Raw genomic sequence first — 19,017 nt, 5'->3', positions numbered from 1 at the left:
CGACTGGGTCACAGAACAGCAGAGGCGAGGAAGAATGTACATGCATGTGTCAGTAAGTCATTTTCCTAAAACAAAAACAAAATCGGAGTGAGACAGAAATGGCCTCTTTGTACATGAATTAGAGCATCTTCCTGACACACCCATTTTGCTCAGTTAGCATGGAGTATTTTGAATCTAGGATTCACAGGGCAACCGACAGGGAGAGGGATTTCTCACGTCGCTGAAGGACTTGCTTATAAAGGCTGAGTTTCAGAGGCTTACCCACCTCTGCTTCTGGCGGCATTTTAAAACTACGGCAGGCCTGCTGGGGCGGCCACTGCTGAGGGGCAGGTGGTTAGCGCACGCTGCCTCCTCTGTTAGGTAGGGGAGGGCTGCGCGCATGAAAAATGTCCTTTAGTTCCAATCCTAACATCACAGACCTATCAAGTACCACAGAAACCCAGTGCATGTAAAAAACAGGGAGAGCATCTCAAAAATGAGACTCAACCTTTCCTGGATAGAATTCAATGATTTCTGTATGAATCCATAAAAATTACTTCTTTGGTAACGCTTTCTATGAGAGATCTACATATTTTAGGACTCAAAAGAGAAAAAATCATGAAAATGACCATACCAAAACTGAGAAGTATAAAATGCTAAAAGTTCCACTTTTATTTTGTGATGTCTTTTTTATGAAATTTAATTTTTTTGGGGGGGTACATGGTCTGGGAATCAAACCCGGGTCTTCGGCATGGAAGGCGAGCATTCTACCCCTGAACCATCCGTGCATCCAACATTTAATTTCTTAATCCCAGGATTCTGGCATCTTAACCCCAGAGAAGTTCTCTTTCTGGCCTTTTTTTTTCTTTTTTTTTTTTTTACTAAAAAGGGGTTTTTGCTCACTCTAGGAATTCTGATCATAATCCCTTAGCAATAGGACAATATTAGAAATAATTCTCATTTAAGTGTCAACATTTTTAGGTCATTGCAACTTGGCTGTCCTTGCTTTAAAGTACACAGAGTTTCCCAGATGTTGGATCAGCTTTTATAGTGTTCTGCAAGAGAACACAGAATAGTCTGTCTCATATTTTTTTCCTTTTCAAAGAATCAGAAAGAAAATACTTTTATAAATTTTTTTTCTATTTTATCATCCCTTTCAAACATACACAAGCAGAACCAAACTCTGGATAAAGGAAACTTTACCCTATCCTGTCAACTATAGGTTAATTTGATAGCTCTAATGTAAGAAAATAAAATTCTGTATGACAGGCATCTACGTGAGCACAGTGTGGGACTCTGGAGTGTTTTATACACAGGAAATTTTAATAAAATCAAATTTAAATTAAATATACACCATTAAGATATTTTTGAGCCAGCTTTTTTAAATTAAAAAAAAACATTAGGCACTTTTCCCCCAAGAATCTGTCTAGGACAGTTTTGTGCAAATCTAAGTATAATACTGTGACGGACACTGAAAATTCCAGTAGCACGCCAAAATGCAGAACAGAATCAATGAACAAATTGTATAATTGGTTCCTACGCAGGAAAAAATGTCCTCAGCAAGTGCATGCACACACCCGCACTGCCCCCGGCAGACCGTCTCACAGGTCACGAGAGGGCTGAGTGCCCAGCCTCTGGTCTCAGAGACACGCCGATTGGCAGGGTCCATGCTCTGGGGACAGTGCAGCCTGTTTCGTTTTAAAAAAGATGTTTTTAAACGTTCCATTAAAAAGAAATCAATTCTCCTTCAACCAAGCTAGTGGAAAGACGGTCACCCAAGGCCAGGGTAAAATGACCCCAAACGTTCCATTAAAATGAAATCAATTCTCCTTCAACCAAGCTTGTGGAAAGACGGTCACTCAAGGCCAGGGTAAGATGACCCCGAACGCGGCCCCGTAGGACCAGCGCCCAGAAAGAGATGAGAGGCAGGCCCACTTTTAACCCCCTAAGAAGTTGCAGAAAATTGGAAGTCGTTTTTTTTTTTAAAGGAAACTATAAACAGAATTGCCCAAATTGCTTCACCTTAGAACCCTCCGAAACGTGCAGACTATTCAGGTCGGGCAGAGACGCGTCGAAGCTGTCCATTCTCACACTGCAGGGCTGGGGCACAGCGCGGCTCAGGTCGCTGCACGCTGCCGAGAGCGCATCTGCAGGGCTGGCGTGGTCAGGGGGCGAGAAGGCCATGATCTGCAGGAAAAGCAAAGGAAGTGGAGCTGAATGTGCAGCCCCTGCTTCAAAAGCTCTCATTGTTCTTTGCCTAAGAGCACAAGCCACTGTTTGCTGGCTGTGAGCTGGCCCATTTCACCATTACTGGACCTTGCACCCAGCAGCTGGCAGTCCAGTATTGTGGTGCAGTCCTCGAAAACAGGACCACCTAAATTGTCAAAGAACTACATCAAAACGTCAGCCAGATTTCCTAAATCTTTAGATTGTCTGTCTGAGGAATTTATTAAAAGGTTCCAGCCCAATAAAGTTTATCTGGAAATTCTAGGCCTCACAGCTGTGATAGCTTTCAGGGTTTATAGCAAATGTTCCAATACTTGTTGACATTTGCAGCCTACGGAGAGGAGGCCCTGAAAATCCGTGAGGGACCCTTCAGACCTTGGTCAAGCAGCTGGGGAAAGTTTCCTTAGCTGCAGCTGGAAGCCACATGCCTGCTTTCACAGAAAGTCAGTTTCGGACTCCTGCGGTGGGGACTCCTACTCACGAGGTCTGCATGCTCCAGAAGCTGGCTGGCCGTGAGGTCCTCCTCCTCGGATGACTCATCGGAGTCCTCAGGGTGCAGCTTGTGGAGGCTGGGGGTGCTCCCCGAGAGCTGGTGCTCCTCCAGCAGCTGCAGGTCGCACTTGTCCAGGCTGTCCAGGGAGCGCCTGCGCACGCCCCAGTTGAAGTTGTCCATACTCTCGCCCTGGAAGCACATCCGCCAGGGTCGGTGCCAGGACCCCGCAGTCACACCCAGCACACCAGGGTCAGTGCCAGGGCCCCGCAGTCACACCCCAGCACACCAACATACTTGCAGCTCAGAGGGACAGACATCTTCCCATGGTGAACCCATGGCATCCACCATTTGGGTGAAAACTAAGAAAAGCATGCTGTTTTTATGTGATTGCAAGCTGAATCCTAGGTAGAAGTGAGCACACATTTTTCTTTGGTGTGGTGGACAATATCATGTTTTTTTTTTTTTGCATGGGCAGGCACCGAGAATCAAATCCTGGGTCTCTGGCATGGCAGGTGAGAACTCTGCCTGCTGAGCCACTGTGGCCCACCCGATACTATGTATATCAAAGGTTGAATTCAGTAAACTCTGTAAAGAATCTGTTGTTTTGAAAATCAAGAGGCTAATAGTAAAACAATTCCAAATGAGCCTCCACCCCCACCCACCCCGAAGCGTGTGCTGAGGCACATCCCATACCCTTCCTCATTAAGTGGAGGAGCATTAGGGAAACATTCCAGCCTGTTTTTGTCACAGCGATTTTCACAGATAAAATGCGGAGTCACAGAGTATCAGAGAGCAGCTGGACAATGCCTGATAATGCAGGATGCAAAGACTGAAGCAGCAGGGCTCAGCTTTGGCTGCACACTCATCTTTAATGGACAGCAATCGCCCTCTTGACGTGAAGCCACTGGCTTGGAGCCAAGGCTGGTGCTGAGCGGCGCATTCCCATTTACTGAGAACTGGGCTGAATGGCCACAGAAGTGTTAAGGAAAGCCTTTAGTTGCATCTCAGACTTTTTCTGCAAACCATCAGGCAGTAAAGACATTTATTTGGTAGATATAAATATTTTTTTCCTAGAAATGCATTTGGGTTTTACTCTTCTCTTTGTTAAGATAGAAAGAGAAGAAGAGAAATATTATCCAGCCCCCTGATAAGCTCATTTTAACCTAAACAATAGGCAATCCGAATAAAACTTTTCACAAAAGGTTTTCACTTGTTTGTAATTTGAACACTGTCTGATGGTTCACAATGAAAACATTCTTCATTTGGATTCTGCCGACACATCGGAGGGGCTGTGAGAGGCACTACAGTAGATGCCACTTAACTGACTTTGCAGATACATCTACATAGTCAGAGAAAAGAAAACAACTTTTTCTGCTGAAAGCTCAAGAAATAGCAAAATAATATAATACGAAAGATGCAAATTACAGCTAAGATTAGCGAGTGCAAAGTTTATTCATCTGCCTCTGGTATAAGGGTCTTTCCTGGCTCCTAAGGAGACAAAGTTGGCTGCTGCCTGGACAGATCTCGCACAGCAGTGCTCTGCCTTCCCAGAGTCCGCTGGTGCTGACCGCGGGAGAAAGTGACAGGTAAGAGCCCTCAGCACGTTGTGCTGATGAAACAGAAGTGACCCTCACTCATCCCACGCCCAATATTTATGGGCTTTAAGGGCTGTTGACGGTAAGGTGGAAGCAGACTCGGAAGCTCTCTCCACACCGTGTATCTGCCTCTCCTGTAACTTTTCTTTGTATCTGCTGCGATAAATTACCACAGGTTTTTTTTGTCCCCCTGGGGGAAATGGCCAAGAGTTCTGCTGCAATTTTAAAATAATGGTTGCAGTGGAAAAAATGAAGAGGCAAGAGTGCTGGAAGGAACAGGAAAATGCAATGTGTGAAGAAATGAGAGCGATAAAGAAAAGCGAGACCATATAGAGTGAAAAGAGAAGAGTGCGAAATAACCGAGAGAAGTTATTTTCATGCAAACATAAGTGCACTAATCTGATTCTCTTATGCCAAATCGATGGATGGGTCAGAGAAACTAACTTAAGCAACAACTCCGGACGTCTCCCACACTGAACCCGAGACCAGGGCGGTGGGAGAAGGCTGCAGGGGCACAGACCGCAGCTGCTGTGGACCGGGCGGCCGAAGAGCTGACCTAGGCATGAGAAAAGGAAGCCAAGGAAACCTGTTCTGGCAGGAATAAGATCTTCCTGCTTTGCCAGCGGACGGACGCAGTAGCTTCTTTAGAGTCAGAGCTGTGCAGCTGAAGCTTCCCTGGTGGCAGCTGAGGGATGGAGAGGAGTGGTGCTCTAACGTCTGCCATGCTAACAAGTTAAGGACCTTTCTCAGCTCCCCTCCTGGGAGATGCCCCTACATGGCCCCGTAAAGATCGTCAGATTTGCTTTTGGACAGCAAGATGCTCTTCACATTTTACATTCTATAAAAGGTTAAAAGTCAAAACAGTGTTTTGCTGACTAAGATTTTCTGTGTGAAGAAAATTCAGATGACGGCGAACTATTCCCAATGGACAATTCGTTATCAAACAATTGGGTTATCAAACTGTAATAAACCATTCAGGACTGATGCTGAGATGAGAAAGTATTATGAACATTTTTGAAATGTTGGAAATAATATTCTTTGGGATCCACAGGATCGCTGTGGAGGAATCCTGGGTGCACGTGGCCAAAAACGCTCCCCAAACGCAACGAGTCAAGTGAGTCTGATATGAGGGAGGGTGGGCGAGCATGGGGCCCAGGAGGCTGGCTGGAGCCCGGGCTAGGCCTGATGTCTGCGAGGAATTACTCTCAGCACCTGCTTTTCTTGCAAACAGGTCCTGGTTTGGATGAAATTATATAGTCATCATATATATGGAGCACCTAGTTCCTAGAAAATAAAAGGATTCCTTTGGGAGTCTATATGACCTATCCTTACATGTAGATTGTTGGTTTCATTTTTAATAAAAGAATGCAGTGACAAAAGCAATCCAGTTGTGCAACCGCCTAATCAGAAATTATAGATTTCCCAGGGATCATGTTTAAAAAACGAGTTTCTCTCCAGAAATACAGTCATGCAACTTCCAGAACTAGGCATAAGAAGGTTCTAGAAAACCCTTGTATGTAGACTTTAGAAAAGTTCCATTCTAGAGCAGTCAAGAAAATGTCCTTTAAAAATCACACACCTACATGTAAATACGCAGGCAAATAGGCGCACATATGCTAGAAAGGAGGAAGAAAGCAATTATGTTGTTATAAATCTGCAATGATGCCAAACATCTACTAGCATAACTGAATTAAAAATAGCATCATCTTACCTGGAGTTCCTGGAAGCAAATTGAAAGGACAGAAAAACAAATAAAAGGTCTATTTAAAATGATTACATTAAAGATACTCAAGTGCATTTGTCTTAGTTTTAACATGATAGCAATTCAGTGTATTAATAATATATACTTTAGTAGCTGCAACTTAAAAAATAAGGTAAAGACACTCAAACCCCAAAGAGAAAAATCAGTATCAAACATCAGAAATTCAAAGCCTCTTAGTGGTGGATGATGTCCTTTGGGGCAATGAGGAACATAATTTCTGAAATAGCTTTCCACTTATTACTGACAGCTTCGGTGTCCTCAACACTTTTTTTTTTTCCAGAATGACTAAATGTTTATTTGTGGGAAATTTGTTAAATGCCATGGGAAAAAGAATGAGGGTCATCAAATGGGGGTTAAAAAAGGGTCATCACCTGACTCTGCTCACAAAGCAGAAAGGGCTTGTGAACAAAACTTTTCACTGCTGATGTGCAATTAATAACCCAGATGCAGCACCTTCCAGATTCTGAAAAGTTCAAGGGTAAACAAACCCTGACAGACGCTTTTCAATGAATCCTGAGACTACTTAATGAAAAGGAACAGACACGACAAAAACGAATGAATAAAAATGTCTTTTTTTTTTGACAACTGTGTTTTGATCTGCAAGTCTAAGATGCTTAACTTTCTCAGATGAGGACATATTACGATTATCTACCAAAGGCAGGAGTTCAAGGGAACTAAAATTTGGAATGCCAACTCTGTGCCTGACACCACGCTTTACACAGGCTACCTTATTTCACCCTCATGTCAACTCTAGAGGTAGGTATTATGATACCCATTTCACAGATAAGAAAGCAGAAAGCAAGAGACATTGCATCCATACTTAAGGTCATCTAGCAGGGAAGGCAGCAGAGTTGAAATTCAGTTTTGACCTGCCCAACTCCATAGCCAAACCATTTTCTTCTCCCACTCTGTGAGCTCAGCCGAACACCTCATTATAATCTTACTACAAAGTGGCAGGACATTCTCAAACAGTTTATGTTTTTGGATAAAATGTGCACTATCGCCCCCTTGAGTTTCTTATAAAATCTTTATCATATAAGATAAAATAATCATTGATTGTTTTTTGTTGGTAGGGCAAAAATAGGAGACTAGAAGGATGGGATAATGTTCATTATATTTTCCCTGAAAAACACTAGTGTCATATTTATTTGCAAGCAATGGGTGTCTCAGGTTTTTCTTCCTTTATTTTGCTAGAGATTAAATTTGCTAGTTGCTCTAACACTGTGCCTGCTTCTTCCATTTACAGCATTCCTGTTTAGGTCATGTCACACATTATCTCTGGTTGAGATGGGAAAACAATGTCTCTGGTAAGGTGCATCTGTGTTTTCCTCCCTGGTTTAATTTCCAAGTGTAGACAGAGCCCAAGCTGGAAATCTCACCTAAGAGCCAAGATCAGGTTCCTGGCGGGGGTCAGGGAGCTGCTATTTGATCTCCCATACAGCTCTGACCAGAGGTATTGTGAGTGTTCACAGTGGCCGCACTGACTCTGGACTTCTTAAACAAATGCTCCTCACCACCCAGGGCACCCGCCTCCTCCACCATCAGTCATGGGCAGGGGCCAGCACTCGCTGCAAGAGCTCTCACTGGCTATGGCACAACTCAGGGTGGAAATCAAGCTGACCCTTACTGTAAGGGCGCCTCCCAGGCAGTGCCTTTTATTCTCTTTAAGGACTGGGTCTCCTTGACTTGCTTTCCAGGAAAAGAACTAGTGAAGAAACATGCTGAGGGCATGGCTCTCTCCTGAGGGCACGACCATGGTAGGGGGCAGGGGAAGGGGATTGGAGGGAAGTGGAGAGGGGAGGGGACAGGAGGCAAGTGGCCCTGAGCAGCTCCTTGGCCTCACCTTGACATAAGCGGATCGGTTAGAAATGAACCTTTTAGGGAAGGTGAGTGCCTCCTCAAAGCATCCTTCCCCACCAGCTTGGGTTAAGGTGGACGGCCCCCCCAGCTCCAGGCTGTCATAAACTGTGAATTTGGGCCCTGTTTTGGCTGCGAGATGAAAGAACGAGCTTGGGGCTGTGGGCAGCACGCGGGCCAGGCCGGCCTCCTTGTGCGCGTGGGCACTAGTTCCTGGCCCAAGGCCAGGGAGACTCTGCAGCGCTTACACTCGCTGAAGCATGGCTGATTCACAACACAGCCCCCTCCCCACGCTGAAGCCCACGGGCTCTGCTCTGCTGGGGCAGGCAGGGTTTGAAGTAACTGAATTAGAGCAATGCCACACTGCAAATAACTCAACGCTGAGCATATTTTCCTCAGGAGCCAAAGGACAGGCTCAGAACCCAAGTGTGCTCTCTTCTGGACACACACACACACACACACACACACACACACACACACACACACGTATGCACACACACACAGCTAAGGACGGCTGTGCCATGTAGCAGCCGCACAGGCAGGAAGGGTGTGGGACAGTCACTAAAGTTCAGCTGCTGCACTCTGAATAGCCGATTCAAAATAAAGTTCATGGCTGTTACAAAAACTCCTTGTTTAGCAGGTAGAAAGGGCCCCTAGCGGGGAAGGAGGGGCGCAGGTGATGTGCAGAGTCTACCGTACCTCCCCGTCTTCCAGCTCCACGTCCAGGAAGTCGAAGTCTCGGAAGACCCTGAACTGCTGCTCGCTGCTCGTGTCCTCCATGTTCTCCTGCTCCCGGGCGCTGTCCTCCGAGGACACCAAGCTCGCCTGGTGCTCGAGCAGGTCCAGGTCCCCACACGACGAGAAGATCACCTATGGGCCGAAAGACCTCTCCTGGGAAACTTCTCCCTGGAGGGGCTGTGCTACGAAAAGCTGCAAAGCGCTTTTCCAGTACGCACCTAATTCCTTAAGTGGGTATTTTTAGAGTGTTCTTTTATTATTTATGCTGGACAGGTGCCCACAGTTTACACCCGCTGCCAGGACGCCGCGCCGTGCACCAGGGGAACATTCAAGACTCAGACTGCTGCCTCCTAATGAAGGCTGGATCCCACATGGATGTGCATGCGTGTGTACTGAGTGTATGTGTGTGTGTGTGTGTGCGAGTGGAGGAGTGAGGTATATGTGTGTGTGTGTGTGTGAGGGGGTGTGTACTGAATGTGTACATGTAAGTGTGTGAGCAGTGTGAGTGTGGTGAGCATAGGTGAGGGCACGTGTGAGCGTGTGTGTGTGAGTGTGTGAGCATGTGAGCACATGCGTGTGTGAAACAACTAAGTAGGTTTTCACAAACTGGAATAGCCAATAAAAGTTTCCATTGTTTCTGAACTGTCAAAAATTAAAAACATTTGCACACACATATACATCCCATACATTTAAATGATGGTAAAAGGGATACCAAGGTACGCTGTTGCAGAATGAATTACAAGCAAAGGATTTAACCCTTTCAGAGATAAACTAGGAATTGACTAAGGAATTAGAAAAAGATGCCAAAAAGTGGATGCTTCTTTGTTTGAGTTACAGGAGAGTAGCTGAGCAACCACATGCATAATTTTTACCTGAATTTCCTGTTCTTTTGATTTTTAAAAAAAATAACACGTTTACTTTAAAATCTTTAATATGTTAATATTTAAAAATTTACTTCTGTGCTGAGTTTTCTTTCCACTAGAATATTTTCATAAAACTTCACAAAAATAATACACTGCAAATGAACGAAAATGTTTTGCTATCCAGCCTCTACTAAACGAATTCATTCTGGAAAAGATTAATAGTACTTTTTATATAGTCATTGTAATGTCTTAGTCTTCCTTGGGAAGAATTAAAAAAATTTTTTTCATTGTGAAATAAAACATATACGAAAAAGTAATAAATTTCAAAGTACATTTTAACAAGTGGTTATGGAACAGATTTCAGAGTTTGGTATTGGGTTCAAGTCCCACAATTTCTCCTTTTTCCTTTTAGCTGCTCTAAGACACTGGAGACTAATGGAAGTATCAGTATAATGATTCATCAGTCACACTCATTTGTTAAATCCAGTCTTCTCCGTTATACGCCTCCTCCTTTGATCTTTCTCTCTGGTTTAGGGGTATTTGGGCTATGCCCATTCTACTTTTTCATGTGGAAGGGCTGCTGTAAAAAGGGATAGGGGGATGGAACTAGCTGATGTTCTGGAGAGGCTGGCCCCTCTGGGTTTCAGGAGTTACCTGGCCTAGGAACCTACCTGGAGGTTGTGGGTTTCTAGAAAGTAAACCTAGTGCGAGAAACAATTGTAGAATCTCAGAAAATGCCCTAGGTGTTCTTAGGAGTGATGCTGATTGGGGTTTGGCAAACCCTGGCAATTAGCAACATCTCGCCTGAAGCTTGCATAGGAGTCTCCAGAATAGCTTCTTGACTCCATTTGAACTGCTTACCCATTGATACATCATTAACATTTGTTACATTTCTTTTTCTGATAAGAATTTAAACATAACAAACATCTCTCAAAAGTAAAAAAAAAGGAAATGGATTTTAAATGTACTTTTCTTCTCCAGTGCTGAAGAATAACCATAAGATGTACATTATGTTCTTATAAAATGCTACATGGCACACACTTGTGCACAGAGATTGCAAAAGGGTATACATGATGAGAGCCTCGAGGGCCAGTCAGCCAGCTGGCGAGAGGAGAGAGCCTAGAATTCTGACTTTCTCCACTGCAGGTGCCTTGCCTAGTGCCACTTCTCCCTCTGGGAAGCACTCCTGGTCAACTTTTCACGCTACAAAGGCCCAGCACAAAGGCCCAGGCAGGGCGGGTGTGAGGGGACAAGGGCAGCCACAGCGGCCCTGGCTGGCAAAGCTGTCCCATTTCTCTCCTCTGCGGCTGGGGGGCTCTGTCTGCCCAGGCCCCTGTCACCTGTCCCCTCTGCAGGAAATAATGTCACGGGAGCAGCAATAACCCCCTCCCCTCCCCAGGTCTCAGTAATGTTTAGAAGTTACTTCGATGCAGGCACAGCCAGGCTGATGGCTGATGGGGTGCTGCTTCAGGTGACAGGAAGTATCAATGTACTTAGGAGCCTCTAATATTTCACTTGATCCTGAATGACATTAGCAGATACGTCTGGGATTTAGAAAATAGCTCTGCAGAGAATCTTTCTGGACAATTCTTACTTCATTTGGAATACTACTCAGTTTGCTAGTTCTTATGTGGTTAATAATAAAGTCACCGTGCCTTAGGTAAAACAGAAATACCTGATGAACTCAGACCCTGAGATTTTTATTGTTGTTTCACTGTAATATACTCAAATGCACACAGCAATTTGAATTTTCTAAGTGTTATAAAGGGTTCAGAAGCATACTTTTACCATCTCATTCTTTGATTCACTCAAAAGCCCAATTGCATTAAAAAAAAAATTACAGCAGCAGCAGAAGTTTATATGAGAAAAATACATAAAATGATACATCAGTACATTCATCTTTGTGGTGTGTAAGCACAGAGTGCTGTCACAGTAGGAGACATACGGACAGAAAGCAAAATCACACCCCAAAGGAATGTCTGTCACGTAAGGACAAACATTCAAGGAAGACTGGATATATTTAGTAAAAACAAAGAAGTCTGAAAAATGAAAATAACTGAGTATCCCCAGACAAACTGGAACAAATGGCCAACAATATCATTCACTGTTTCTGAAGCAAGTGAGATTAAAAACTGCGGAGTGGGGGAGGTGACCGTGTGGGTGAGTCTACTCGTGAGCTGTGCCGTCAGCACCTGTTACCACGCTCGAGTCCTCTGAACTGCACGGCCCCAGTCCCCGGCACAGAACTGCCCGGCCACGGCCACGAGCCAACCCAAGGCCAAAAAGGAAGACACCACGAGCAATAGGCCAGCACGCCAGGACTTACCGACGGGTTTTTGCTTAGCCCGACTTCTTGGCCACACAGAGAAAGGACATGCACCAACTTCTCTTTTGTTCTCTTCTGGAAAAGAAACACGCAGGCAGGGTTTAACTGGAGGCTGTGGCCTGGGCCTGAGCCACTCAGGGCAGTGGCCACCAGCCTCACGTGGCTCCTGTGCACTGAGGTGGGGCCGGTGAGAACTGAGATGTGAAATTCACACTGTACTTGGGAGACTCGGTATGGAGAAGGAATATCAAATAGCTCATCAATAATTTTAAAATATGGATTACATCTTGGAAATGATGACATTTTGGATATATTAGGGTAAAGTTATTAAAGTTATTCTCACCTTTTTGCTTTGACTGTTTTAAAGGTGACTATTAGAAAATTTAAAGCGAAGCACATTGCAGATTTCTATTGCACAGTGCAGATCTAAGACATTCTAGGAGGGTGAAAACCAGAGCTCCTTCAGAGGACCTTTCTTTACTCTTCTTGGTAATCTTTTATTGAATGTTCAACTGAAGTATTAACAAGGCTTTCCTTATACCTAAATTAAACCCTTTATGTTACAGCATAGGTCTGTTTTCTTCAAATAGGAAACAGAATGAAAACTTCAATTGTTTGAAAGCCATGTTAAATCTTCTTTAATTTGTTTTTCCTAAAGTTAAACAGGTTCAATTCCTTTTGCTTTTCTTTCTAAACCTTATTTTTCAGCCCTTTAAACCTGGAGACTCTTTCTATAAACCATCGCATTATCCATTCACAGAGATAAACAGATGTCTCAGAATGATTGGTGAATTGAAAATGAGAAGAAAGAGTAACCTGAGCCTAAAAAATGTTAATGCACTGCAGAAGTGCTCTACAAGCAGCCTTCCTGATCTCTTCAGAATGCTTCCCCACCGCCTTTGGGGAGACTGCTAGAGGCCAGCACCCATCATGGATTTTCCATCTTAATGGAGCGCTGGGTCAGCGCATTCTTCCTTCCCCACTGCAGACAAGACACTCATGTTACCTCTTCAAGACAAGACGACAGGAGGACCTTGACATTGAGAGGGTGGCTGGATATTGGTTAAACTACTTCCTTAAGTCTTATGGGCAGTTTGCAATTCTGGGAAGACATCAGTATTGAGAATCATGGAGCTGGACTTGACATTTTCCTCTCTTTTCCAAATCCACAACAAAGGATGGTAACCTTCCTCATTGGACACTCAACTCGACACTCACTCACTGAGAACCTGCAGTGTTGCAGCAGGTGTAACGCTAAATGTTCTCCCCCTAAACTTTGAGGGTGAGGGGAGTCCACGGGGCAGGCCAACAAAGGGCTTTCCTTGCCCAGCACCCATTACCCTCCTCTGGTGACAAAGACCTTCCTTCTATCATGGAAATGGCTCCTCTCCCCAACATGGGGCCTTCCCTCCCGCACATGCCCTGCAAGAGCTCTCTGTATAGGATAGCTGTGGAAGTAGAGGAGGGGGACCTCTGTCCTTGGACATCACTGGAGCCACAGACCATGTAAATCTGGGGGTGCCAGAGGTAGACGGCACCTACTGCGGAGAACGCTGCCCAAGCATGCAGCCAACACCGGGGTGTGGCACCCACAGAGTGCAGAGTCTTAGGGTGCCACAGCAGAGGCACCCGCAGCCCGCTGTGCTCCGTCAAGGGCACCGCGATTTAAGTGCATGCTCAAGGGCAGAAGCAGATGGGAGCTGGCAGGAAGCCTTCTCTAAACGGCTGAGGGAACGAGGGACATGCAATTTGGAGAAAAGAGTCATTTCAGTGAGCAGCAGAGGGTCAGGGTTTTGTTGGCGTCTGAAGGGCTGCGTGGGGGAGAGAGAGCAGATTTCTAGTCTTCAGGGAAGAGCACTAGGCCTAGTGGGCAAGGCAGCGAGGAGCCAGGCTTCAGCTCGGCACACTAAGCCATTGAAAGGAAAAGGGGTCCCCGGAGGGCTTGGGTGGGCTGCGTCGACGGTGGGCGGAAGGCTCCGTACCTGCGAGTACTGCGGCCTCTTCCAGCTCACGGGAACGAGGACGTGGGAGTTGGAGCCTGAAGAGGCGGAGGACGCGCTCCGGGTCATGGCAGTGGCCGGGGCCTGCCCGCCGCGCCCGGGGGAGGTGTGCAGCTCGCCGCAGCGCCGCCCCACGATCGGCGTCTGTAGAAAGAGACAAAGGCACCCACTCTGGCTCCCACACCGGACGGGGCGTGCGGGCGGCTGTCCTCAGAGCCCCAAGGCCTGGCGCCTGATGCTCGCCAGGGCAGGGGCCCCGTGGTACCAATGGGCCCGCTTTCCTCACGTTCAGAGCTACGTCCGGAATGATTTTGCCTCTTCGTCATTTTCCCATTCTCTTTAGCAGCTGAAAACAAATCCAACTGCTTGTTCTTTTTTTTCCAGTGGTTTGTACTTTTTTTAAATTAATTTTTTAAAAAAATATAACAAACGCAAACATTCTTAACTTATGATCATTCTGTTCTACATATATAAACAGTAATTCACAATATCATCACATAGTTGTATATTCATCATCATGATCATTTCCTAGAACATTTGCATCAATTCAGAAAAAGAAATAAAAGGAAAACAGAAAAAATTTCATACATATCATACCCCTTACCCCTCCCTTTCACTGATACTAGCATTTCAATCTAAATTTTTTTTATTAATTAAAAAAAGAATTAACAAAACAATTAGAAATCATTCCAATCTACATGTACAATCAGTAATTCTTAATAACATCACATAGTTGCATATTCATCATTTCTTAGTACATTTGCATTGATTTAGAAAAAGAAATAAAAAGACAACAGAATAAGAATTAAAACAATAATAGACAGAAAAAAAAAAAAAACCCTATACCTCACATGCAGCTTCATTCAGTGTTTTAACATAATTGCATTACAATTGGGTAGTATTGTGCTGTCCATTTCTGAGTTTTTATATCCAGTCCCGTTGTGCAGTCTGTATCCCTTCAGCTCCAATTATCCCTTCTCTTTTTTTTTTTTTTAATTAACGGAAAAAAAGAAATTAACCCAACATTTAGAGATCATACCATTCTACATATGCAATCATTAATTCTTAGCATCATCACATAGATGCATGATCATCATTTCTTAGTACATATGCATTGGTTTAGAAGAACTAGCAACATAACCGAAAAAGATATAGAATGTTAATATAGAGAAAAAAATAAAAGTAACAATAGTAAAATCAAAACAAAACAAAACAAAAACCTATAGCTCAGATGCAGCTTCATTCAGTGTTTTAACATGATTACTTTACAATTAGGTATTATTGTGCTGTCCATTTTTGAGTTTTTGTATCTAGTCCTGTTACACCGTCTGTATCCCTTCAACTCCAATTGGCCATTATCTTACCCTGTTTCTACCTCCTGCTGGACTCTGTTATCAAGGACATATTCCAAATTTATTCTCGAATGTCTGTTCACATCAGTGGGACCATACAGTATTTGTCCTTTAGTTTTTGGCTAGACTCACTCAGCATAATGTTCTCTAGGTCCATCCATGTTATTACATGCTTCATAAGTTTATCCTGTCTTAAAGCTGCATAGTATTCCATCGTATGTATATACCACAGTTTGTTTAGCCACTCTTCTGTTGATGGAGATTTCGGCTATTTCCATCTCTTTGCAATTGTAAATAACGCTGCTATAAACATTGGTGTGCAAATGTCTGTTTGTGTCTTTGCCCTTAAGTCCTTTGAGTATATTCCCAGCAATGGTATTGCTGGGTTGTATGGCAATTCTATATTCAGCTTTTTGAGGAACCGCCAAACTGCCTTCCACAGTGGTTGCACAATTTGACATTCCCACCAACAGTGGATAAGTGTGCCTCTTTCTCCGCATCCTCTCCAGCACTTGTCATTTTCTGTTTTGTTGATAATGGCCATTCTGGTGGGTGTGAGATGATATCTCATTGTGGTTTTGATTTGCATTTCTCTAATGGCCAGGGACATTGAGCATCTCTTCATGTGCCTTTTGGCCATTTGTATTTCCTCTTCTGATAGGTGTCTGTTCAAGTCTTTTTCCCATTTTGTAATTGGGTTGGCTGTCTTTTTGTTGTTGAGATGAACAATCTCTTTATAAATTCTGGATACTAGACCTTTATCTGATATATCATTTCCAAATATTGTCTCCCATTGTGAAGGCTGTCTTTCTACTTTCTTGATGAAGTTCTTTGATGCACGAAAGTGTTTAATTTTGAGGAGTTCCCATTTATTTATTTCCTTCTTCAGTGCTCTTGCTTTAGGTTTAAGGTCCATAAAACTGCCTCCAGTTGTAAGATCCATAAGATATCTCCCAACATTTTCCTCTAACTGTTTTATGGTCTTAGACCTAATGTTTAGATCTTTGATCCATTTTGAGTTAACTTTTGTATAGGGTGTGAGAGATGGGTCTTCTTTCATTCTTTTGCATATGGATATCCAGTTCTCTAGGCACCATTTATTGAAGAGACTGCTCTGTCCCAGGTGAGTTGGCTTGACTGCCTTATCAAAGATCAAATGTCCATAGATGAGAGGGTCTATATCTGAGCACTCTATTCGATTCCATTGGTCGATATATCTATCTTTATGCCAATACCATGCTGTTTTGACCACTGTGGCTTCATAATATGCCTTAAAGTCAGGCAGCGCGAGACCTCCAGCTTCATTTTTTTTCCTCAAGATGTTTTTAGCAATTCGGGGCACCCTGCCCTTCCAGATAAATTTGCTTATTGGTTTTTCTATTTCTGAAAAATAAGTTGTTGAGATTTTGATTGGTATTGCATTGAATCTGTAAATCAATTTAGGTAGGATTGACATCTTAACTATATTTAGTCTTCCAATCCATGAACACGGTATGCCCTTCCATCTATTTAGGTCTTCTGTGATTTCTTTTAGCAGTTTTTTGTAGTTTTCTTTATATAGGTTTTTTGTCTCTTTAGTTAAATTTATTCCTAGGTATTTTATTCTTTTAGTTGCAATTGTAAATGGGATTCGTTTCTTGATTTCCTCCTCAGCTTGTTCATTACTAGTGTATAGAAATGCTACAGATTTTTGAATGTTGATCTTGTAACCTGCTACTTTGCTGTACTCATTTATTAGCTCTAGTAGTTTTGTTGTGGATTTTTCCGGGTTTTCGACGTATAGTATCATATCGTCTGCAAACAGTGATAGTTTTACTTCTTCCTTTCCAATTTTGATGCCTTGTATTTCTTTTTCTTGTCTAATTGCTCTGGCTAGAACCTCCAACACAATGTTGAATAATAGTGGTGATAGTGGACATCCTTGTCTTGTTCCTGATCTTAGGCGGAAAGTTTTTGATTTTTCCCCATTGAGGATGATATTAGCTGTGGGTTTTTCATATATTCCCTCTATCATTTTAAGGAAGTTCCCTTGTATTCCTATCTTTTGAAGTGTTTTCAACAGGAAAGGATGTTGAATCTTGTCAAATGCCTTCTCTGCATCAATTGAGATGATCATGTGATTTTTCTGCTTTGATTTGTTGATATGGTGTATTACATTAATTGATTTTCTTCTGTTGAACCATCCTTGCATACCTGGGATGAATCCTACTTGGTCATGATGTATAATTTTTTTAATGTGTTGTTGGATACGATTTGCTAGAATTTTATTGAGGATTTTTGCATCTGTATTCATTAGAAAGATTGGTCTGTAGTTTTCTTTTTTTGTAATATCTTTGCCTGGTTTTGGTATGAGGGTGATGTTGGCTTCATAGAATGAATTAGGCAGTTTTCCCTCCACTTCGATTTTTTTGAAGAGTTTGAGGAGAATTGGTACTAATTCTTTCTGGAACGTTTGGTAGAATTCACATGTGAAGCCATCTGGTCCTGGACTTTTCTTTTTAGGAAGCTTTTGAATGACTAATTCAATTTCTTTACTTGTGATTGGTTTGTTGAGGTCATCTATGTCTTCTTGAGTCAAAGTTGGTTGTTCATGTCTTTCCAGGAACCCGTCCATTTCATCTAAATTGTTGTATTTATTAGCGTAAAGTTGTTCATAGTATCCTGTTATAACCTCCTTTATTTCTGTGAGGTCAGTCGTTATGTCTCCTCTTCCATTTCTGATTTTATTTATTTGCATCCTCTCTCTTCTTCTTTTTGTCAATCTTGATAGGGGCCCATCAATCTTATTGATTTTCTCATAGAACCAACTTCTGGTCTTATTGATTTTCTCTACCGCTTTCATATTTTCAATTTCATTTATTTCTGCTCTGATCTTTGTTATTTCTTTCCTTTTGCTTGCTTTGGGATTAGTTTGCTGTTCTTTCTCCAGTTCTTCCAAGTGGACAGTTAATTCCTGCATTTTTGCCTTTTCTTCTTTTCTGATATAGGCATTTAGGGCAATAAATTTCCCTCTTAGCACTGCCTTTGCTGCATCCCATAAGTTTTGATATGTTGTGTTTTCATTTTCATTCGCTTCGAGGTATTTACTAATTTCTCTTGCAATTTCTTCTTTGACCCACTCGTTGTTTAAGAGTGTGTTGTTGAGCCTCCAGGTATTTGTGAATTTTCTGGCATTCCGCCTATTATTGATTTCCAACTTCATTCCTTTATGATCCGAGAAAGTGTTGTGTATGATTTCAATCTTTTTAAATTTGTTAAGACTTGCTTTGTGATCCAGCATATGGTCTATCTTTGAGAATGATCCATGAGCACTTGAAAAAAAGGTGTATCCTGCTGTTGTGGGATGTAATGTCCTATAAATGTCTGTTAAGTCTAGCTCCTTTATAGTAATATTCAGATTCTCTATTTCTTTATTGATCCTCTGTCTAGATGTTCTGTCCATTGATGAGAGTGGGGAATTGAAGTCTCCAACTATTATGGTATATGTGTCTATTTCCCTTTTCAGTGTTTGCAGTGCACTCCTCACGTATTTTGGGGCATTCTGGTTCGGTGCATAAATATGTATGATTGTTATGTCTTCTTGTTTAATTGTTCCTTTTATTAGTATATAGTGTCCTTCTTTGTCTCTTTTAACTGTTTTACATTTGAAGTCTAACTTGTTGGATATTAGTATAGCCACTCCTGCTATTTTCTGGTTGTTATTTGCATGAAATATCTTTTCCCAACCTTTCACTTTCAACCTATGTTTATCTTTGGGTCTAAGATGTGTTTCCTGTAGACAGCATATAGAAGGATCCTGTTTTTTAATCCATTCTGCCAATCTATG

The 19,017-nt window shown here is 42.8% G+C and overlaps 1 protein-coding gene across 9 annotated transcripts in view; it reads right to left on the bottom strand.

The window, feature by feature from the left end:
- Nucleotides 1-19,017, bottom strand: part of FRY (FRY microtubule binding protein) — a 396,935-nt gene that overhangs the window by 21,460 nt on the left and 356,458 nt on the right. For all 9 annotated transcript variants that reach the window (XM_077158984.1, XM_077158986.1, XM_077158985.1 and 6 more), the window contains 5 exons: nucleotides 13,822-13,983; nucleotides 11,840-11,914; nucleotides 8,612-8,782; nucleotides 2,687-2,887; nucleotides 2,002-2,166 (listed from right to left, as the gene is read on the bottom strand). In XM_077158984.1, the coding sequence (XP_077015099.1) occupies nucleotides 2,002-2,166; nucleotides 2,687-2,887; nucleotides 8,612-8,782; nucleotides 11,840-11,914; nucleotides 13,822-13,983 (774 nt within the window). The remainder of the gene's footprint in view (nucleotides 1-2,001; nucleotides 2,167-2,686; nucleotides 2,888-8,611; nucleotides 8,783-11,839; nucleotides 11,915-13,821; nucleotides 13,984-19,017) is intronic.

The sequence above is a fragment of the Tamandua tetradactyla genome, chromosome 4 (assembly GCF_023851605.1).
Source record: "Tamandua tetradactyla isolate mTamTet1 chromosome 4, mTamTet1.pri, whole genome shotgun sequence".
In the NCBI taxonomy this organism is placed as follows: domain Eukaryota; kingdom Metazoa; phylum Chordata; class Mammalia; order Pilosa; family Myrmecophagidae; genus Tamandua; species Tamandua tetradactyla.
This window is presented reverse-complemented; position numbering and strand designations above follow the sequence as displayed.